Genomic DNA, 24,533 nt, shown 5'->3' on the forward strand with positions numbered 1-24,533 from the left:
AGAAGGGTTTGCTATTGATTTTCGCGGCGGAATCGGAGGTGGAGCGTTATGGTGTACCTTTCTCGAGAAAGAATTGGAATTGCTCGCGTATTGGGCACGTTAATGCATGTTTTGTAATTTAAAGCACAATTGTAGGGCCTGTGGTAGATCCACCGTTTCGCAAATGCTTAATAATCTTGGTAATTTGCCTCTCAATCCCCTAACAAAGGTATCTAACGCTTTGTCGCGATAAGACTGTGTCATAATATTCATTGCATCTTGACTCATACCAATGGAACCCAATTTATTCAGGATGAGTGAGGGATAGTTGTACACCTCCTGATAAAATGGTGTTTCCACCCTGTATCATTTAAAATATTTTGCTTCACACAAAAGCCTTAAAAAGGGTCATCACTAATATATTATATTACAATGTATCTGTACCTAAATTGATGATGAAAGATCCTGCACGACTGTGTAGTCTACAGGCTCATTTTCTAAAATATTATTTACGGTTGATTATAAAATATTTAAAATATAATTCACATTTGCAAAATCTTACGTCACCGAACACCCTAGGCATACTTCAGACAATATCTAATTATTGAAATTGTGAAAAATAATGAATTCATGCGATAATAGATAGATTACACAAGATAGGAACTTTGCTTTCAAGATGTCATAATCAATCAAATTATTCGCCCGAGTTGTACACTATTTGATAATCCGCGGAAATTACTCTGTGCGATTTCAATACAATTGTGCATATAATTGCGCATTGTATGTAAAAACGCAAAACCATGATCTCTTTGTGATATAAGACGCCTTCAACACTTTTTGTATCTTCACGAAATGTCTTGAATTCCAGTCACGATTTCTACTAATCTAAATAAATTTTTTTTACGGCTATCAATTTGATCCTGTCACGCATTTTGGATTCAATAAAATTCATTAGGCATAATTAAGGTTTTAAAGGGTATATTTTACTGACCATCATAATAGTTTTTATTTATTAACTGGATTTCCCACGGGTCGTAATTTATTCTTGGAGATATCAAAGCGTTTTCATTGATTTTGAATAACAAATAGCCCCAGATGAGCTTGAAAATTCGGATGGGACATCCTTAAGGTCTGAACTTGTGCTTAAGTAAAGACTATCATTAAAAGCAAGCCGATTGAACGGATCGATATATAGAATGCAGTCGAGATCCAGCATCCACGAAAAGAAAAATTGTCGCAGACTGTCCAGAAATACGGACTCTTCAATTCAGACCAAATTCAATGTGAATGCCTCCCCTTCACGATGTGTTTCAAACAGATTCCAAATTTTTTTGGATATAAAAATAATCAGTTTATTTTTAGGGACTGGTTGATAGTGATCTTATAAAATACAATCAAAACAAAATATTCGAAGAAGCACACATTTTTGTTTTCTTTGGAAAAAAGCCAAAAGATACTCTTTTATGTCAGCTCCTGCTTGTTTCGTTTCTGAATGGACTATATTTCAGTGCTAGGGTTTCAAGACACATGGCGCCACTTTCTTTTTAGTTCTTTCAAAACCGACGAGATTCTGAGTCGCTATTCTAGTTTAGATTAAAATATTTCTTTCAACAATTTGATGCATTATACAAAAAGGCTCTTAAATTCGATATTTAGTATCGAATTTTCTGCTAGAGGTAGCTTACCTTGCGTTCTGTTTGTGATGGATCGGTTGAAGTGAATATCTCCAAAGGATCGATCATTTATTAGAATTCTCGTTAGCACGAATTGCGTGACTATACCATCGAAGATGCCTGTCTCGCAATTTTGCCATGATCGATGCAATCCCATAACGATGGCGGATATCCTCATTTCGGATGTTAAGTCCTTGAGGGTTTTACGTGAGCACCTGTCTGGAAGACTGAATCCAATGGTCTTCTTAGGACACGGATAACCACAACCCCCATGAAATTCCCACTAGGGGGCCAACCGCAAACAACCGAGCTGTACTCACATACAACGGGATTTCACCCGAAGTATGAGAGTCCAGGGGCTATCCCGGTTCCCATGGTACCAGTATACCCCTGGTAAGGTTTCGTGACCAAATTGCCACTTCAGATGAGTCCCCGTGCAAACTCGGGTCTGATCGCCCTGATTAGGCCTTTGAAGCATTCGCCTACTGCATCGTGGCCGGCAAGCCAAAGTGAGTACAGCGTCTGCCGGTGCCACCAATATGGAGGTTCTCCTCGGCCACTTGGTTTTGGTTTGGCCGACAGGGTTGCCGCCCCGTCTTCCTCACCGCCACCTCTGAGCACCTCATTTCGGATGTGATCAACACGTATCACGCCACTAGTCCAATGCAACATCTTCGTCTCCATTACCGCAAGACGCCGTTCATTGTCTTTTATAGTCGGCCAACATTCAGAACCATGCAGAGCGCCAGGACGGACGACATTGCGCTAAATTTTAGATCTGAGCCTTTCGTTGATACGTTGATCACAAAAAACACCAGTTGTGGAACGACACTTCATCTAGGTCGCGTTAATGCGTGAGCAATTTCATAACGCAGTTCTCCATTGGCTGATAGCGTTGACCCGAGGTATTTAAATGGCTCAGTTCTGGGCAGATCACTGCCGCTGACAGTGATTGTGCGTGTATCATGGGGATCCGTCGTCAAAAATTCAGTTTTGTTTAGATTCAATCTAAGACCGTGTTGCATGAGACGATCATTCCATTTTTGCGCAAATTGCTCGAGATCATTTTTGCTATCAGATGCTAGAAAAACATCATCTGTATAAAGCAGTGTGTAGGGCGCTGGTCGTTGGATATTCCATGTGACGGCATCCATAACAAGAACAAAGAGGATTGGTGAGAGGGCGCTTCCTTGATGAACACCAACAGAGACACGAAGCGGTTTTAATACACCCGCCATACTTCGAACTTTACTTCTCGGATCGTGGTAAACAATTGAACCCAGCGCACGAGTTCTTCTGGCACACAAGTGTTGTCGTAGAGCATACCAGATGAGTTCGTGTGGCACACGGTCAAACGCTTTCTCTAGATTCAGAAATGCAATGTAAAGAGGGCGATGCTTCTCACGGTGTTTCCGCAGTTTTTGACAAATCCGGCTTGATTCACGGTTATTTCAACGATTTCGCGAATACGGTTGTCAAGAATGTGTTCAAAAATCGTCATGGTTTGGGAAAGTAACCGGATCGGACGGTAATTTGAACATTCCGCTGGACTACCTTTCTTTTTCCATATTAGAACAGTGGTACTTTCTTGCCAGTCAGATAGTGTTCTTCCTTCCTGAATAACCCGATTAAAGAATTCATTGAGCCACTGTGTTGAGTCCCAGCTCTTCGCTTTCCAGAGTTCAGATGCGATGTCTTCAGGTCCTGTGGCTTTCCCCGATTTCATTCGTTTTATTGCCTCCTTGACTTCAGTTGCACAGACAGTAAAGTCCTCGGTGTTTAACGTAGGTACTTGTCTTGAGACTTAATCCTACGGTCCTCTTAAGACACGGATTGATTTTGTGACTACAATCAGAGCCCCGCTGAGACAAGCGCAACGGTACCATTCTATACCAAGTGCATGGCTTAGCATTCATACTGGTGGATGCAATAATTACCTAAATTTCTACCGAACTATGGAGTACGGCACCCGTGTTGATACGCAACACCACGTCGAGGCCCGAAGGTCTCTTCTCGCTTGAGCACAACCACAGCCCCCATGAAACTCCCACAAGGGGGCCAACCGCAACCAACCGAGCTGTACTCAGATACGACAGGAATTCTCTTGAAGTATAAGAGTCCAGGGGCTACCTCGGTCCCCATGGTACCAGTATATCCCTGGTAAGGTTTCGTGACCGAAGCCACTTCAGATGAGTCCCCGTGGAGACTCGGGTCTGATCGCCCTTGCTAGGCCTTGGAGCATTCGCCTACTGCAACACGGCCGGCAAGCCAATGCGATACAGCGTTTCCCGGTGCCACCACGTGGAGGTTCTCATCGGCCACTTGGTTTTGGTTCAGCCGACAGGGTTGCCGCCCCGTCTTCCTCCCCGCCACAGTTGCGCAGACAGGTGAAACTACTCCAAATGTCGGCAATGATTGTGGAGGTGGAGGATGAGCAAATTCTTCAGTTGAAATTTGCTCGAAGTATTCTCGCCATCTATCCGTTGTCCGGATAGCTGAGTGGTTAGAGCGCAAGGCTGTCGTACGGAAGGTCGCGGGTCAAATCTCGCTGGTGGCAGTGGGATTTGTATCGTGATTTGACGTCGGACACCAGTCGACTCAGCTGGGAATGAGTACCTGAGTCAAATCAGGGTAATAATCTCGGTCGAGCACAATGCTGATCACATTGCCTCCTAGTGTACCGTTACGGTCTTGAATGAAGTGCTCTAACAGACTTCAAGGCCCTGATCCAACATGGATTGTTGCGCCAACGATTATTATTATTATCCGTTGCGGCTCGACGGTTGGTAAGCAAAGTACCGTTCTTGTTATTAACGCAACAGAAGTGCTCGATATCCTGTGTACGTTCGTTATGGCTTTTAGCAAGTTGATACAAATCTCTATCACCATCCCGAGTGTCCAGTTTATCGTAAAGATTTTTGTAATGGTTCGCTCGGGTGACAGCGACTGTTTTTGGCATTCTTATAAATTTGCCAATTAGCAAGCGTTTTATCGTCGAGAAATTTGTGGTAGAGGCGTTTCCTTTCACGAACCTTCTTTCAACATCATCATTCCAAGGACAAGTATCTCGGCTGATGTAGCGCTTACCCGACTTGGTGACCCCAAGGGTTGCAGAGGCTGCTTTGTGGATCGTGTTTTTCATTTGGTCCCACGATTCTTCCACATTCGTAATGGTCGATAATCGTGTGAGTCACCACTTATTAAACGGCGGGCCAGTGCGTTCCTCACGCTGTTTTATCGGTGGCTTAATTCGCATGACGGCAATCAATGGCCGATGTTGAGGTGCGATGGTCTGATCAGGGGACTGCTTTGCAATCAGTGACAGTGGTAAAATGTCGGCGTCTTATGAGAATATAGTCGATTTGTGTTTTACTGTTTCCACTATAAAATGTAGGAAGATGAGACAATCGTATTAATAAGTACAAGGTTATGGGTGTCCGCAAAATAGATTATACGCTCGCCAACCTTATTGCGCACTCCGAACCCATTTCCCCCATGGCACCTGTTACCGTCTGCCTTTTCACCCACATGACCATTAAGGTCGCCGGCAATGATAATATAGTCGTCAGCAGAAACGTGACAAGTCTTTTCATCGAGAAGTTGCCAGAAGGCATCTTTCTCGGCGTGGTGCGTACGCGGTGAAGAAGTGAATAGTGCCATCAGCTGATATAATGGCGAACTTCAGCCGATCATCAAATCGTTCGATTTCTTTAATGGCATCACGGAAAACCTCTGAGATGGCAATGTCAACACCATATTGAGTATGTGGGCTACCAAAATAGAGAAATTTATATCCATTTTTACCGCGTTCGCGTTCAATCTCACAGCTTTTGACCCCAGGCCATCGGGTTCCTTTCAGAGTGCAGATATCAATGCGCCTTTTTCGAAGGGCTTTTTCGAGTTCCTCGGTCTTTCCAATTAGAGTACCAAGATTTAGCGTGCAGACACGTATTTGTTTTGTTCGGGCTAACTTGCTTACCTGCTGACGCCGCCCATGCGTCAAGAACCCTTGCCCATTTCTCGACAGGACCGGAGCCCGTCCTGCCGCGTCGACTGATGTGGATGCCCTACCATTTCTCCGAGACTTATGACTCAATCCGATCATCATGTTTGTAACGACGTTGTATGCATTTTGTTGGTCGGCCTGTCGCGGGACCTGTCAGCAAGAGAGATCAACATAGTGGAATAACTCCAACTATACTCTATTTATCTCTTTCCCTGATCTCAGCATTTTATTTTTATTTTACTGAGGATAGTTGTCTTAAACCCTCCTCCTGTACCTGGGTTTGGGACCAGCATACTATGTTAATAGCATGGCGGAGTTAACTGATCATGATTCATTGAGGGCTCGAATCATCTGTAGTTGATTTTCTTCGGCCTCCTGATATGAATAAGTCATATTTTGTAACGTGATTAGTATAATCTACACCGATATTAGAAAAACAAACGCTTATGCAACGCACGAGGCATAATATGAAGAACGGAAATCTGCGATGCATTCATAATTAATAAAATCTCAAAACGTACTTTGTTCGGGTACAACAATAACAAAACTTGAATATTTTTCGATGCTTATCGGCCTGTAAAGAGTTATCGAACCAACAATCACGTATTATTGCAGAGGAGTGCATCATCTTCTAACGGCCAGCTACGTCATATTAAACATTTCAATATTATGTAACTCGTCTAGTCCACTTCGCTGGTACTACTCATTTGAATTGACTTTGAACATGGCATTCACGTAGAGAAAATGTCACGGTCACTCAGACACTTTTGTTTGAATATTAATGTATTCTCTACATGAGGCGTAGACCACTGAAAACATAAAATTTTTAAATAAAACTAATGTTATGTCGTTGACCCACTATAATGTGTCTGTTAATCTTCGATATTTGTACTAAATCCGTTTTTCTTTACTGATTGCTTGCAGGCCTCATCTGTGTTGTTTCATCACATCCGAAAACTTGCAGTCGACTTGCAAATACGCGCCACTTACACATAACATCAATCTGTGATAAATCGAAAGATGCCTCATCCACGGGTGGCGGATCGACCACCTCTTCAGGTGGTGGCAAGGAACCTCCAAATAAAAAGAACTCCCTATCCTGTCCGAAATGCGGTGATCCATGCACACATGTCGAAACATTCGTCAGCTCAACACGATTTGTAAAGTGCGAGAAATGCCATCATTTTTTCGTAGTTTTAAGTGAAGTAGATTCCAAGAAAACAGTTAAAGAAGAAGCGAAAGGACATCGTAAACCACCGCCGCCTCCTAAAAAAATTATGGAGTATTTGGACAGACATGTGGTAGGCCAGGAGCTTGCCAAGAAAGTATTATCTGTTGCTGTATACAATCACTATAAGAGAATCTATCATAATTTACCGCCACCATCCAATAATCCTCAACAAACGGATGCCATGGGTCGTTCTGATCTACTTCATATATCGGGCATTGGACACACTATCATGAGCTCGCCTCCATCAGAAGTGCCAAGACCCCCGCTGAACCCTCCTCAAAATCAAAATCCTGGCTCGGAACTGCTTGATAAGCAAACACATGAGTTGAAATTGGAAAAGAGTAACATATTGATGCTGGGCCCAACTGGTTCCGGAAAAACACTCATTGCACAGACAATCGCTAAATGTTTGGATGTTCCTTTTGCAATTTGTGACTGTACGACCTTAACACAAGCTGGCTATGTTGGCGAAGATATTGAAAGCGTAATTGCAAAACTTTTACAAGACGCAAATTATAAGTAAGTAAATGCTCTCAGGATGAAGTTAAAGTTTTTGTAGTTGGAATATAATCCACTCTAAATAAGGCACACTTTCCAACTTAACAAAAATTCACTTTTATTTCTCATTTTCCAGCGTTGAACGAGCCCAGACCGGAATTGTTTTCTTAGATGAAGTTGATAAGATCGGCGCAGTACCAGGAATTCATCAGCTACGAGATGTTGGTGGCGAAGGTGTACAGCAAGGTATGCTTAAAATGCTCGAGGGTACAATAGTAAATGTGCCCGAGCGAAATTCACCACGAAAGTTGCGCGGTGAAACAGTTCAAGTTGATACCACAAATATACTATTCGTCGCATCTGGAGCATATACCGGTCTAGATCGTTTGATTGCCCGGCGGTTAAATGAAAAGGTACATCGTCATTAAATGAATTATCTTCTGAGAATAAATCATGTTGAAAGTTTCGATATCACAGTATCTAGGTTTTGGTATGCCGTCAAACAATTCAGAAGGTCGAAGAGCAGCACAAGCTTCAGCAGCGCCCATGGATAATGATCAAGCAGAAAGAGATGTTTGCTTGACCAAAGTGCAGGCTAGAGATTTGGTTGAATTTGGAATGATTCCTGTAAGTGGTGAACAAGTATTTACATGAAAAAATTCTAAACTCTACAATACATATTTACTTTGCCTTTAGGAATTTGTTGGCAGATTTCCTGTTCTCGTTCCTTTCCATAGCCTCGATGTAAATATGTTAGTAAGGATATTGACTGAACCGAAAAATGCCCTCGTCCCACAATACCGTGCATTACTGGGAATGGACCAGGTCGATCTCACTTTCACAAAAGAAGCTCTGGTCGCGATAGCACAACAAGCTATGGAACGACAAACAGGTGCTAGAGGATTACGCGCTATAATGGTAAGTGTTTGGTGTTTGTTTTAAATATAGAAGTTGCCAATTTTAATTTCAACGCTACAAGCGCTCTTAAAAGAATGTCAACGTTTTGGTGCGCCATTGTTAGGTGATGTTTATGCGACGATGGCTCTGAGCCAAATGCTTTTTCTCTACAAAGTTGTAGGTCGAGATAATTTTAGAATGGGTCTAATACACAAGCAATCTTTTGTTTACTTTGGAAATCATACGTTTAATGATGCAATGATTTCAGTTTGTGGATATTTTATTGCTCACTGTCTACGTTAATTGCGATATTTCTAGTTCATAACTATTGACATTTATAATACTGTATTTGCCACTGTTGGATGTAACCGGACAAGTTTAGGCGTTGATGATGATGATGAGGACTGAATAGTTCTAGTTTATTGACAAAGTTGAAAAAGTTGAGCTTAATTTGTTTCATCCACCAACCCAAAAGGTTAAAGTGGTATTTCATCATGATCCTAACACAAATTACATCTGATGGAGTTAAAGCTATTCGGCCATCTATGCACTTAAAGTGAGTAAAGCCGGCTTGACGGCGTCCCTGCGTAGTTATTTATCGCTGTACCTGCAGTTACTGCTGATCTGCTGCTTTCATTCGAATGGAAATCTTGGGAATCCGAGAACTTTCCCATAGAGTAGAAGGAGGGGATGATCGTCAAGATCTCAAAGAAGGAGACCCGTTTGGGCTGTGCCAATTGGAGGGATATCTGTGTGCTCGCTGCCATTGCGAAGATAATAGCTAAAATAATTCTGGAACAGGCTGGTTTCCGCTCTGGAACCTCCCGCATTGACCACATCCACACCCTTACGGATCATTTTGGAACAGTTCACTGAGTTCCGGTTCGGTTCCGGTTCTTCACTGCACCTGCTCTTCATCGATTTCGAAAAAAAACTTTCGATAGCGTAAACAGAGTGTGTTTGAAGTGTTTTACGTAGGAAGAGCAGAGACGGCGCAATTTGTTACATGCTGCATTGAGGTAAAATCTCGGAAAGTTTTTCAGGTTCAAAGTGGAGGAATTCAATGGACAATAAAATCGACTTGCTCTCTCACCGGTTCATGGACCTTGAGGAAATCGCTCTGGATTTAGAAAGGTAGGCAAGTAAAGTTGGGCTGAAGATAAACACCAACAAAAACACGATTCTCAGTCTAATTGGTCATCTCACTCTCCCAATTTACATTAATGGGCAAAGCATCGAAAGCATCGATCAATTCGGCGTCGTTGGCGTCGAACTGGATGCTGCTGGACGCATTAACAGCGTTAGATCCACTTTCCCTGCCCTATCTATCTGGAAATACAGTTTTCTCAACACCAAGATCAAGTTGGGATTGTTCTGTGCTAGTGTTTTTCCTTAATTTCACTGTTACCCAAAAGCTCCAAGCTTTCGTCAATACTTGTCTGCGTCGTATCATCGGAGTGCCCTGGTCTGACACTATCTCAAACGCAGAACTTGGTCGGCGTACAGGCGTACCATTCGTACGCACTGTGATCGGAACATTGAAGTGGCGGTGGAGACGTCACACAATAAGAAGGCGATGGACGACAATTACTTCAATTTTCATTTTACGGAACACATCTACTAGCTTTTGCATTGAGCATTGAATTTTGGAGAAGAATTTGCAAAAAAAAACCTCGAACTTGAAGTTTATGTCAAAAAAGTAACAGAAGATATGAAAAATACATAAGTAAACCTGAATTTAATGTCAGACATAATTTCTTTGTCTTGAAAAAATACTGTATCTTTAACATTAGTTTCTGGTCCCAATATTTTCCCTAAATCATGGCGTGTATTAATACTGCATAGGCCGATATTGATTTGGTTCATTGCCCTTGAACGACGTGATTCCCAATTTCAATGCAAAGATCAGAAACGAGCTGATCCACCGTTGAACTACTGATATAATTAACGAGAAGAAAAGTAGGCTCAATAGAACTCGCTTGTAGCAGAATTATGCAATATGGCAATCTGATCGATTTGATTATCTAACTTTGGGATCCACAAAAGAACGTGGGGTCTCTCCAAACGGGATGAACCAGATTCAGTGTGTCCCCATTGAGAAATAAGCTGCACGTAGCGTCATTGCGGCGTACATACGACAATATTGATCGATCGCTACTGTAGAAAATATTGTCTGATTTTTAAGTTGGAGCGAAACGGTGTTGACTTATCAGAATGACAATAAGTCTAGCTCTCAGTAAAGATACGAAGCTAAATAAGAGGATTTTTCGCCACAGACTCCGGAATCAGGGAATGCGTTGACGCCAGCTTTATTTAACATCACTCTGGAGTACTTACTTCGAAAAATGGCAGTGGGTCTAAATGATATGCTACCGTATAAATCATCCCAGATAGTAGCCTATGTGGATCTTATAATACGCTGACACGATCGAAAGAGAGTGTGAAATAGATTCAGGTGTAGTGAAGGAACTTGACCTAAAATAAATGTAAACAAGTCGGAATACCGGAAGCTCGCGCTTCGGGTATAAAGGTTTTGTGTTCATCTTATGTAAGAAACTTCAACGCACATTTTTCTATCCGTATTAGCTACAAATCCAACAAAATTTTTCATATTTTTCCAAACTACAAGACATACGTACATATTACAGCCTATCCTCACCCTAAACAAACAAACTGCCTATTTCCGAATATTGTACATATATATGCACGCGTATAAATTGATCGTACCCATATTTCCCATGTACTTCATGCACAAAAGCATACATATGTGTGTATATTAAATACGGCTGGTTTAATGTACAAATATATCTATAACTTTGTTAATAATAATTGGATTTTCTTCAAACTTGACCAACTTATGCATTATGTTCTTCGTTAAACCCATGCCAAATTTTATACTTCTGGGACAAACATAAGGGTCGTGCCGGGTAAATTTCTAAAATGTGAAAATATACTATTATTAAGTTTATTTGTGCAGATATGGGAACCGGATGTATTTTGAGGCCTAGATTTCATAGAGATGCACCACTGTGACTTTTTTCAGATTTTCCGGTTGGGTAGGTTCTGAGAGCGAGACCTGTTACACTTTTTATGGGTCATATTTTGAGCCCTCACTTCCCTATGTTCAATATCAAATATGGAACCAGTTTCGAAAAGTACTAATTGAGCCCTTTAATTTGATACCCCACATGGCCACATTTTATAAAAAAAATTTTGCACCCTCCATTCACATGTATGGGGAGCCCCCCCTTAAACTTATCACAAAATAGCGCTACTTGCTGCATATAAAGGGATTAACAGATCACATACTCTTACCAATTCTCGTGACAATCGGTTCAGCCGTTTCCGAATAAATCGACTGTGACAGACAGACAGACATCGACTCGATTCTAATAAGGTTTTGTTTCACACAAAACCTTAAAAAAGATCGAAATCATGTCACAAGCTAGCAGAGAAACGCCAAAAAACGCAACACTATACGATTGCAACTTCGAATGACAGTTTTGTGTACTTAAGCACAACTATCACAAAAGACAGACGAAATCAACGGGCGGATCATGATCGTTGCCAACGTACTGGAAATTCTGAGAAATAAAAATGTACAGAGGAAAACAAAGCTGACAATATATAAAAATTTGATTCGTCTGGTCCTGTGTTACGGTAGCGAAACCTAGACGGTAAACTAGGCCGGAGAGCTAAACATTAGTGCTTTCGAACGTTGAACTTTTAGGTATATTTTAGGAACGGTGAGAGTGAATGGCGAATGAGATATAACAATGAGTTGACGAACCAGAAGTCGTCATCTAATATTAAGTTTCGAAAATTTCAGTAGGTGGACCATGTAGAGCGTATTGGCGGCAGTTACGTCCTGGTGGTTTTACCTGAATACTTGTCGGTCTAGCTTTATGATCTTAAGACACGGATTGATTTTGTGATCACAATCAGAGCACCGTTGAAACAAGCCCACCGGTACAAGTTTATACTGGGTGCAAGCACAGCATTCATACTGATAGATGCAAGACATACCCAAATCCTCTACCGAACTAGAGTACGTCTTCCGAGTTGTATAGGGCAACTCTGCGAAGGTATCTCCACGTTGTGAACATAATCGCAACCCTCATAAAACTCCCACTAGGGGCCAATGGCAAATAACCGGGCCGAGAACATGTGTCCCACGAGCTCTACTGGGACATATGAACTCGGAGGGCTACTCCGATTCTCTTGGCATGAGATAACCTCTGATGAGACAGATCGCCAAGACCATCGAGCATTCGTCTACAATTGTCCTGTCTACTTCCTCGTCACCTCAAAACACCAACGTATGAACAATAGGAAAATTCCCAGCCACTTACTCAAGGACAATGTAAACTAGTCGGTGGATAACGCTAGTTACACGTTGCTCGGTTTGCGCAATTAGAAGATATGGACGATGGATCCAGAAGGATGGAGACGAAGAGGACAAATATGATATTGATATGTAGAAGCTTAATTGAAAAGGAGTGTGAATGCCTTGGAACCAATTGAGTGAAGTTTGATTTCTTTAATTTTACGAAGAGGAAGAGAGAAAGAAGGTGGAAAGGAGTTCAAAAATCAATTGTAACTTTTTTGCAATTTAATATTGAGAACTAGTCTTTCAATCAATCATACTGTACTCTGATGGATTTGATAAAGAGTTACGCTAATAGGCGGCCGTTATCCTTTCTCAAAACTTGGTCTAAAACAAAACCTTGTTAAGATCGATTTTCTATCTGTGTGTCTGATAAAGACATTTTCTCAGGAACGGTTATAGCTATTGATACAAAGTTTAATGGAAAGGTTGAAACTTTGAATCCCCATGCATGCAATGAGTAACATTCTTTTAGGGTGAGTTTAAAGTTAAGGTTGTTTATCTAAGTATCCATATTTTTACCTATCCCACTGTTATACCCAACGATAAAAGTATCCAAATTAGAAATTTGTCAGGTTTCGTATAAATCCTTTAGATACCCCTCTTGGAACTCGGAACTTTAATACACTTGCTTCCACATTTTATAAGAAGAGTGAAGCTCTGACTTTCCAGCAAGGGCCGGTTAAGTCGGCAATAAATGCCGCTTGGGAAAATTGAAAGCATTCTTTTTAGCTTAAATTATATGGTTGTCATTTCTCCCCGGGGCATAGCATGTCAACAGAGCCTACGAGCCACCATTAGTGATTTACTGAAATACGTTTAACTGTTGCAATCACTTCAGGTTTAAATTGACTCTGTTGAAAGCAGTCAGACCAGCCGAAGAGCCTTGATTACGCTGACATCGAAGTGACTTTCTGATGAATTAGGGGCGTGAAAGTGCATTTACAACAGTTTTATGCATAATATGTGAACTGCGCCTTTTTATTTTCTTTTATTCAGAGGCCATATCTTGGTCAGGCGAGTAATCTTCTTTTTTTTTTCTTTAGCCTTTGTCCCGTTCACAAACGTGGTGGGCTCGCCGTGATCGATTACGTCATTTTTTTTGTTTGTTGGTGTGGATGCAGTCGCGAGGTTTCAAATCCCCCTCCAGTGTATGAAGCCACCGTCGACTTCGATGCTCATACCAATCTTGGCAAGTGAATTCTCGTTAGCGCAAATTACGTGATCATATCATCAGAGACGCCTCTCTCGTAATTTTTCCACGATCGGTACAACCTCATATCGATCGATAATCAAGGCGTGTTGCGCAACAGAACATCTTTGTCTCCATTACGGCGAGACGCCGTTCATTGTCTTCTATATTCGGCCAACAGAGCCATAGTATTTTGCTGCTCCCAGGGCAGAGGTGAGGCAGCGTCTGACGATTTGCCTCTGCCCTGGTAAGAAAACCATAAAGCCGTCATCGCTTGACATTTTTGAAGAGCCATAGTAATTTGAGAAAAAATATCCAGCCACCAGAATAAGGGTATTTATTGAAATTGAAGGTCATGTAGCACTCAACGTATGCTTTTTCAACTTGACTGGCGGTCCTTCCTGTTAGTACCTTATACAATGCAGGGAGGACTTTTCTCGGATTATTGCTTTGGTTCATTCCCCGCCAAATGAGCTTGTTGCTAAAACATGACTAGAAACCAAACGAATCCTCATTGGTTGGATAAACCTACCCCGCTCGAAATGCTTCGTAGTAATTTTAATTGTTGGAGGTCAATATGCTATTTTGTTGATTCATTCTGTGAGTGTAGTCATGGATATTGTTTGAAGGTGGGTTGCGCAGTACTTATCTAAATTGTAATGTCTAATCCTCGACCGTACTCATTCCCGTTTAAACATGAACGATCGGTAGATGTGTTGATGATACAAAGGTGATCGGTGTTAGGAAGATTACTTACTAAGGATGTGCGACAATTATATCGCTAGCTATGAATGGAATGCTCGGAAGTTCGCTCACTCTTGGAGGAGCAGTGTAAACTTTTCGAGAAATCTTGTATTTAACTGAGACAGATTGTCTGAAACCATAGACGAAAGCACTCGATGGTTAATAATATCAAGAAGACATCTGAATTAGTAAAGAAAACAGCGAAGGAAACGTTTGGGTATGAATTCTAAATGTTTCATGTTAGAAACAGACTTAGTCAGAGACCGAAGGGCGAAAGTAGATAATATTCCAGTTAATTCCAAGCATTCATCTTTTTTAAATCAAACACCTCGACCACGCAGATAACATCTGTTTGCTCTTTAGGATCTGCGGGATCCTAAGTCCCCAGCCACTTGATGGTGGACCGGACTAAATGAGGAGCAACTTACTCCCACGTTTTTTAGTCCACGGATCCCTAGTTTGGAGCGTAGCACCCCAAGCATTAAAAATCGAAAAAATCAAAAATTGACTGACAGTTTCGTCCAAGGCAGAGGCAACTCATCAGACGCTGCCTCACCTCTGCCCTGGGAGCAGCGTGACCGAAAGTGCCAACAGGTGGAAAGACGCTCCCTTTTATCATCGCAAAAACACGACAAGGTTGCGAATTATATTGGACTTAAAACGCCAGTCGTTGTAGTCTAAGCTAGGTTGTTGTTTAGGATATGCAGGATCCAGGCCTCTGTCCTGGACGAAACCGTCAGTCAATTTTTGATGTTTTCGATCTGTTTGCTCTTTCACGAGGTCGTGGACCTTGGTCAAATGGCTATGGATTTGGAAAGAGAGGCAAGTCGAGTTGAATTGAAGATAAACACCGACAAAAACCAAGGTTCTCAGTCTGATGCGTCATCGCACTTTTCCTATCTGCATTAGTGGGTAAGGCATCGACGGCGTCGATCAATTTGTAGATGTAGGAAGCGTAGTTTCTGCCGATGATCGCACCGAACTGGATGTTGCCCGACGCATTAACAGCGCTATATCCATTTTCGCTGCCTCGTCTAAAATCAGGAAATGCAGGCATCTCAACTGACCAAGCTCAAGTTGAGATTGTTCTGCGCTAGTGGTCCCTCTGTGTTGCTATATGGGGGTAGCACCTGTCTGCGTCGTGTCACTGGAGTGCGCTGACCTGATACTATAACAAACGAAGCATTGCTGGTTATCCCATGCAGTAGAATCCGATCTTTCAAGATGGCCGAAGGTTTGGTTGTCCCAAGGTCAATTGCTCTAGAATAGTAGAGAAGTAGTGCAGGCATCTCGGGAAGTCTTGCGGGAGCTAAAACGCATTTCAGATAACCGCGAATGATGGCGCGTAGGTGTGGTTGTCGCACTATACACCACCAAGGGGTAAATGGCAACCATAGGTATATATCATTTCTCGCTATAATCTCTTTTTATTTAGTTTTTATCAAGAATATTAGATGGAGAATTCGGCAAGTGATTTCATCCTGGCAGACCATCTTAATTGCGTTTTTTTTTCTGCCTACAGGGCCCAGCTCTTTATTCAACTAACAGTATGATTCGTATTAGTGATATCTTTTTATTGTCTGTAGTGCTGTTCTTCAATTTCACTGAACCACATAATCTCGAGTGTTAGGAATTGTCATCCACGTTGCTTTATTTCTTTTTATTTTAAAAAAAGTTATTCCATCCATTTTAATCAATTCAATACTAATACCATTTTCAATTTATCAACAGGAAACTCTCCTCTTGGATCCCATGTTTGAAGTGCCCGGATCCGATGTTAAAACCGTTCATATAACCGACGATTGTGTGAAGGGCTCTTGCGCTCCACAATACATGCGAAGAACAGCTACATCATCAACTGGCACAGCGTCGAATGATCCTGCTCCGACAACCACATCCAACACACCCGAGGAAGAAGAAAGCAGTACTAAAGTGCGGCTGACGCAATGAACCCAAGAGAAATCAATTTAACTCGCAAATTGAACTACTTGTTACTTTCTTTCTCTAAATATTAAACAAATAAACCAATTTAGATTAGGACTTGAAATTGTGTTTCAAAAAACGCAAAAAATAAATGAAACATTTTGAAAAACGCAACCATTTAGAGTGTAGGGAACTCAATGTCGTGGTGGCGCAATTTTGCGTGTGATGAGGATTTTATGTTATTCAAACAACAATTTGACTTTCGTGGAAGGAGTAGGAAGACGTAGACTTGACTTTGACGTTAAACGAAGTTACGATTAAAATAAATACAAAATAATGAAATTATCTAAACGAAATTGTACGTGTAAATGATATGAAAGTATAATTTCTCTAGGTTTAGTGACTTCCTAGGTATCTAAAGTAAATTTTAAAATTAATAATATATGCTTGGTAGTTTCAGGAAAAGTACGCATTCGTATGTGATATGAAGTATAAATTGAGAAAAAAACTGAACATATTTGCAAATTAAATGGAATATTTGAAATATCCCGAAGATGATGCTGATTTTATTCGTAGTTTAAGTTCGTATGAATTAAGATCTGGTTGAACAGATTAATGAACGGAAGGAGTTGAAGGCTCTATTGACCGTTGTGATGATGGCAAGCTCTCGAGTTCTGATACCGCGCGAAATTCCGGGAAATGCAGCGTAGTGGGTCCCATGACAAAAGGGAATTTGTTATTGCGTTGGCCAGAAAAGTGGAAGATGCCGTAGAACGTAATGATTGGAGAAGTGTATACCGCATCACGAAAAAGCTTCCATGTGGTCGCAAATTTTTCGTTGGTCTTGTGAAGGACGTTAATGGTCGACTCCACATGCACGAACTGAAGCAGATAAAGAGGCGGAAAGAACATTTCACCATGGTTCTTAAGGGAGTTTCCCTATGGCTGCCCTTCATCATCATCATCAACAGCGCAACAACCGGTATCCGGTCTTGGCCTGCCTTAATAAGGAACTCCAGACATCCCGGTTTAGCGCCGAGGTCCACCAATTCGATATCCCTAAAAGCTGTCTGGCGTCCTGACATACGCCATCGCTCCATCTTAGGCAGGGTCTGCCTCGTCTTCTTTTTCTACCATAGATATTGCCCTTCTAGACTTTCCGGGCTGGATCATCCTCATCCATACGGATTAAGTGACCCGCCCATCGTAACCTATTGAGCCGGATTTTATCCACAACCGGACGATCATGGTATCGCTCATAGATTTCGTCATTGTGTAGGGTTTTCTTGCTAAGAACCCAAGTCTCCGAGGAATACATGGGAACTGGCAAGATCATAGTCTTGTACATTAAGAGCTTTGACCCTATGGTGAGACGTTTTGAGCGGAACAGTTTTTGTAGCCTGAAATAGACTCTGTTGGCTGACAACAACCGTGCGCGGATTTCATCATCAGCTGTTATCGGTTGTGATTTTCGACCCTATATAGGAGAAATTATCAACAATCTCAACGTTGTAGTCTCCTATCTTTATTCTTCCCGTTTGACCAGTGCAGTTTGATGTTGTTGGTTGGTTCGTTTTCGGTGCTGACGTTGCCACCATATACTTTGTCTTGCCTTCATTGCCCAAGATTTCGTGCCGACTGCTCGATCTAGATGAAGGCAGTTTGTACGTCTCGGGTGGTTCTTCCCATGATGTCGATATCGTCAGCATAGGCCAGTAGTTGGGTGAACTTAAAGAGGATCGTACCTCTTGCATTTACCACCGCATCACGGATCACTTTCTCGAGGGCCAGGTTAAAGGGGACACATGATAGGGCATCCCCTTGTAGACCGTTGTTGATGTCTAATGGTTTTGACAGTGATCCTGCTGCTTTTATCTGGCCTCGCAAATTGGTCAGGGTCAGCCTAGTCAGTCTTATTAATTTCACCAGGATACCGAATTCTCTCATGGCCGTATCCAGTTTTACCCTGGCTATCATAGGCGACTTTAAAGTCGATGAATAGATGGTGCAACTGGTGTCCATATTCCCACAGTTTTTCCATCGCTTGCCGCAGAGAGAAAATCTGATCTGTTGCTGATTTGCCTGGAGTGAAGCCTCTTTGGTATGGGCCAATGATGTTGTGGGCGTATGTGGCTATCCGGCCTAGCAAGATAACGGAGAATATCTTATAGCTGATACTCAGCTACGTGATACCCCTATAATTGCTGCACTGTGTGATATCTCCCTTTCTATGTATGAGACAGATAATGCCTCGTTGCCAATCCTCAGGCATTGATTCGCTATCCCATACCTTGAGCACAAGTTGGTTCGTCAACTGGGTGTAACTGGTCGCCTCCATATTTAACCAATTCGGCTGTAATTCCATCGGCTCACGGACTGTTTCTCCTAAACTTGGTGGTGGCAGAATTTGTCCGTCGTCTTCAATTGGCGGAACCTCCAACTCGCCGATGTTCTGGTTGCTCAGTAGCTCATCAAAGTACTCAACCCATCGGTCCAATATGCCCATTCTGTCGGAAATCAGATTTCCCTCTTTGTCTCGGCAGGATGAGCATCGAGGTGTATAAGGCTTCATCTTGATGACTTGTTGGTAAAACTCCCGTGCCTGGTGCGGTTGCTCCCTGTACTTTTCGAGTTCACAGACTTGTTGGTTCTCCCAGAGTTCCTTTTTCCGTCTTTGAAGTCGCTTCTCCGCTCGCCGGAGTTCGTGATAAGTCTCTGCGCGTGCCTGATTTCTTTGAAAATGCAACATTACTCGGTATGCGGCATTCTTCCGTTCCGTTGCTTGCTTACATTCATCGTCAAACCAGCCGTTCCGACTCCTTTTGCGGCTAGGGCCAAGTATGTTTGTAGCTGTATCAATGATAACGTTCTTCAGGTGATTGTAAAGATCATTTGTTGATCCTCCATCTCCAGGATTTCTGTTGACCACGGTTATTGCGGCATCCATTTCGCCCTTATACATAGGTGTTGCGAAGGGCTGTGTTGTGGATGGCTTCAGTATTAACGAGATAGTGATCCGAGTCTATATTGGCTCATCAAGGCTGAGAGGTGGCGGCGTTCGATCAACACGTGGTCAGTTTGGTTGAAAGTGGTCCCGTCTGGAGAGGCCCACGTATGTTTGTGGACCGCTTTCCGCGCAAACTAGGTAACACTGCTAACTGAATAATCCGCAGCTTAATTGGTTTAAGCTATGGGAGCCAACGTATCGCCTGCATACGGGATCCTTCCCTACTTGGCTGTTAAAATCCCCAAGTATGATTTTGATATCATATCTGGGACAGGCTTGGAGGGTTCGTTCTACTGCCTCGTAGAAGGTATCCTTCTCCGACTCTACAGTCTCCTCTGTAGTAGCAGTTTGCTTATGTTTCAAATCCGATAACAGCAGGTTTCAGGTCGAGTCCGAGGTTCCTGTTGTGGCTTCGTAACAAGTCGTTTTCCATGTAGGCTTGTCAGCCCTACCCAACCCCCAACCTGGAGGACCAGTTGGTACAATTTGTCCCGTTTTTAGGCGCGGTAGACTCGGATTCATCCTTCTCCGTCTACAGCTTTTCGTTAAGAAAAAACTACTACATCCGACTTAGTGATGGGCGCCTAGTAAAAGGCCAGGCTGTTGGCTTTGTGGGACTCATAATTGTTTAGGGCAAAATCATCATTCAATCTCTCTGGACAGGTGGTTTGAACTCAACTGCGCATTTCATGATTTTCAAGTAAATAACGGGCACTTTACTTGGCATCCAACAAGGAACTGCTTTCACAACAGAACTCCAGGCACTCCGTAGCAACATTCCTTTGGCGAGCTTTAGTCCTCTTTTCCCCCTTACTGGCAGCGGTCAAGTCACCCAAACACCACTTGATTCGTTTAGTGGCTACTGCCCCCCTAGCTGTGCTCGACCCTATACCTACATTGCATCCATATGACAATAAAGATTGGATAGGTTTGAGGAACTCCGCGGAATCCATGTACTGATCCTGGCTACTGAGAACTGGAGTTGATCTTAGTGGCTGCCGCACCCCGCCTGCAGTGCAACAGCAGGGGTTTGATTTTGGTGGCTTATACCCGTCTCCAGACATCAGAGTCATTCCATGGGATTTCTTTTAATATAGATCTATTTATACGTTTACAACTAGGACAATAACTCTACACAACATAACTTAACACTAAACGGTTTTACAAACTAAGTAACTGACAAGCAATTAACAAACGAGGACCTTTCAAACATTTCACTCATATTGACCAGAAACATTTCCCCATTGCTCTCAACTCCTTATTATATTCCTCCATTTCACGCTGAATTAATTCACCCAACTCCTTTCTTCGTAGCTAATGAATAAAATCTTTATTGAATTTTCGCTGATTTAGTTTTGAAAGTTACCGCATTTGTGACTCTCTTCGTATGTTCCAGTTCAATCTTACAGTTCCGCAGAAGTTTTAAAATATCTGATTGCCGGCTTCCACCCACCGACTCAGTTCTTCCAATTTTCAGCAAAAGCTGGTCGCTGGAATAGGAAAATGTTTTTTGTGTGCTGAGATATTTTTAAAAGGATATGTCGGTTACGTCTTGGCTCCAATATCGGCTTCCAAGCTCATGTTCGTATATTTCTATTTTACTAGCCCCCAGGGAAGTCGTTTTTAAATCCTCAATATCACATTTACATTCAGGTTGTAGACTTTTACTCGTATTTGAATGTTTATTTCGGAAACAAAGATTGCTGAGACCAGAATTAGGGATGACAGGGAAGCGGTTGCTCAGAAATCGGGAAAGGATAATATTAGAATACCTGCCTCCAGTAGAGGGGAATTAAAATTCAACATCTTTTGACTGAAATAGTGAATGGTAGAAATAACTCCTCCTCTCGAAGGTCCTGTGGATATTACCCATCTTTTTCCCCAAAAAGAACACGGTGTAGAATCCCGTAAACACATAATAACATTGGCATCCTGTTAGTTGACCAGGCGGGCACCTCCTCATATATTATTGATGTTGCTTTTCCTCATGATAGCAACATTGAATGCAAATATGTGGAAACGAAGTTGAAGTTCTCTGGCTCAGGAAATCAATGCAATTTGGCGTCTTGAGAGGGTGGTTGTAGTTCCTATAATATTGACAGCTATTGTACCTTAAATACCTCACGACTTGCCTAGATGTCTAAGAACCATCACAAGATCTAGTTCCAATCATAGAAAAATACATCATTCTGTAAACGTGCTCGACGTTGGGGGTTCTCGTCGAATCTTCCCATTAACTTACTAGAACCACTACCACTAATGCCCGTCTATTCTTTTTTAAGTAGGCAGAATTTTCCGAGGGTAACTGTTTGGAAATTCCTGCTAGTGTTATCGATCCCGCAAGAAATAATTTTGGATCTACGTCTTAAAGCTTGTCAGAGCACTTCCTTCATTCATTCGTTACAGTAAATGAAGAAACTAGTAAGTCCATAGAGAATGTGTTTATCACCGCCAACCTTTTCATACGACAGGGAAATAAAACAGATAAAACTAATGGTGACTTATATAGCTTCCAGGGTTATGCATCAAGCAAAAGAACGCTGATCCCTTCCCTTTCCCGAAACAAATGACCAAAAAGCCAAAAATTGAAGTCAGATCTTCCAACTGTTGTGCAAGGAAAAGATCCCCTAAATGATTGTAACGACCAAAAGGTGAGACAGTAGTCTAGTTTTAGAGGAGAGAAGGAGAGTGTCTAGATTGGGAGGGGTGGGAGTCAAGAAAATTGGCAGAAAATCGGACCAACTCTCGCGAAATTTTAAACGCTTATGTCAACATTATTTTTGGGAATTTCGAGAAAAGGATCGAAATTTTAGGATATACCCGTATAATCCAAACAAATAAACATCTTCAATGCTTTGCCCATTAAAGCAGATAGGAAGAGTGTTTATCCGGGGACCGACTTTGCTTGGCTTTCTTTCCAAATCCAGAGTCATTTCGTCAAGGTCCATGACCCGGTCTAAGAGCAAGCAGTCATTAGCGTAGTTGAGGTGTTTGAGTAAAGATATCATGGATGTGGTCAATGTAGGAGGATCTGAAGCGGAAATTAGCCTGTTCTGTGTCGATCAAGCTTTCGAGGTGTTCCTTCATGCGTTTTAGGATAAGTTTAGCTATTATCTTTCTGCGGCGGGAGCATGCAGGCACCCCTTTAATTGCCACATTCAAAACGAGTGCCCTTCTTTGTAATTTTAACGATCATCCCGCCTTTCACTCTCTAGGAAAGGTATCGACTTCCTAAGATTTCTATACGAGTGGAAGTAGCAGATTTGCAGAAACTGCAGGTGCAGCGATGAATTACTGTGCGTTGAGACCGCCAAACCCAATGGTTTTACTCCATTTGAGTGTATTGATAGCCTAGATGATTTCTCTTCTATTTGGAAAAACAGTCAGTATTGGCATGTTACAGTGAGTAGTCATTTCATCTGCAAGATACAGAACTTCACCGGATGTCATACAGTTAACAACATTCTGGTCATCGTGGATGAGGACTCCACCGTTAAGGTCCCTCACAGGAACACCGAAAGGTTTGCGACCATAGATTCGTACGTGATGCGGTATACGTTTTCGAAATCATTGCGATCTGCGGAAGCTTCTGCTTTTTATGTTTTGGAGATTAGGGAATTTGGGATAGCTCTTCCCTCTAGATCAACACCTTTAATCCAGGGCAGTATTTTGACCATCGATTACTCCATTTAGTCATTACAAGCTCTCTCACTCTCGAACGACAATTGAATCATATAAGCGATCGATTTTCTTTTTGGGGGTCGCAGTTCTCCAAGCCTGCGAGTAGTGGTGGACACAACATGCAAGTGTAAGTAAACGACCATCAGATAGTGATCCCTTGGAGGCCGCCTCTCTTGTTACGCGCATCGACAAGACAACTCCTAAATCTACTGTTGATCGCAAAGTGAGCAATCTAATTAGTCCTACTACTCAACTGATCTTATGGGAAGCTCTGTTCTCGATCAATGTGCCACCAATGACGAGGTAGTGGAAGCTGCAGAAATTCACCTTGCATAGTATTGTTTTTTTTGCATCAAAACTACTACATTTGGTACCTTTTGAAGTTCATAAATACCCCAGTACTATTCCTCAGTACTTTTAGTTAAATAGGTGATTTGCAGTACTTTTCAACAGAAAACAAAACGAAGTTAATATTTGGCAATAACACGTTTTCTTAATGAAAAAAGGATCGAAGAGTTGAACTGGTAACATTACACCTGCTGTCGTCATTTCGTGAAATGGGCCAAAATTTTCGTAAAATGAAAAAAAGCAGCGGTTTTGCAGTTCACCACGTCAGCAAAGGTATAAATTCACCCACTAAGATGGACATAAAGTGGATCGATCCACTGCAGAAGCTGGCAATTCGAAAAAAAGCACAGTCATTCGAAATAGACAGGAAAGTCTGTTCGAAAACACTACGACATTAGAGGAAGATGTAACTATATGTAATATAGAGCAGGGTATTATAGATAGCGAAGTTTCATAGTCGACCGTTCAGAATAAAACCTTTGTGAAAGAGCGTGCTATAACGTAGATATATAATAAATCTTAGAATTTTGATAATCGGTTCGGTGGTCTGGCAAAAGTAAACACAAGCTATTTGGGTTTAATAGAAAGCAGTATGTCTCTAGGTAAGCCAACACGCAATTTGAAACTGGCGGAGTACATGCTATTGTCAAGCATGGTGTAGGAGTCAGCTCCAAAGCGACCAGAGTGAGCTGATTGGTATTTATTGGCTAGAACATGAAAAGGAAATATATTTTTTTTTGTGTTGTGTCTTAATTTATTACAAAACGCCACCTTAGGCGTACAGCAACCGTTTGTCTCCTAGAATTGCTATTGTATAATGTTCATGCTAACTCTATCTCTATCGGTAAACCTTAACCTGGTTGAATTTCTGTGTTAAGGCGGGAAAGTCGTATATAAGTAGGAGGACCAGAATTTTCGAGCCGAGGAAATGGTTGGAAAATGGGGGAACCTTTTGGAAAAGTTTAAC

General features: G+C 42.0%; 1 protein-coding gene across 2 annotated transcripts in view; it reads left to right on the forward strand.

Annotated features, from left to right (window-relative positions):
- LOC119659116 (ATP-dependent Clp protease ATP-binding subunit clpX-like, mitochondrial) overlaps positions 1-17,083 on the forward strand; it is a 59,287-nt gene extending 42,204 nt beyond the window's left edge. For both annotated transcript variants that reach the window (XM_038067040.1, XM_038067039.1), the window contains 5 exons: positions 6,583-7,408; positions 7,524-7,800; positions 7,865-8,014; positions 8,084-8,305; positions 16,339-17,083. In XM_038067040.1, the coding sequence (XP_037922968.1) occupies positions 6,583-7,408; positions 7,524-7,800; positions 7,865-8,014; positions 8,084-8,305; positions 16,339-16,557 (1,694 nt within the window). In that variant the 3' untranslated portion in view covers positions 16,558-17,083. The remainder of the gene's footprint in view (positions 1-6,582; positions 7,409-7,523; positions 7,801-7,864; positions 8,015-8,083; positions 8,306-16,338) is intronic.
- Positions 17,084-24,533: the final 7,450 nt, after the last annotated feature.

Source organism: Hermetia illucens, chromosome 6, assembly GCF_905115235.1.
Source record: "Hermetia illucens chromosome 6, iHerIll2.2.curated.20191125, whole genome shotgun sequence".
In the NCBI taxonomy this organism is placed as follows: domain Eukaryota; kingdom Metazoa; phylum Arthropoda; class Insecta; order Diptera; family Stratiomyidae; genus Hermetia; species Hermetia illucens.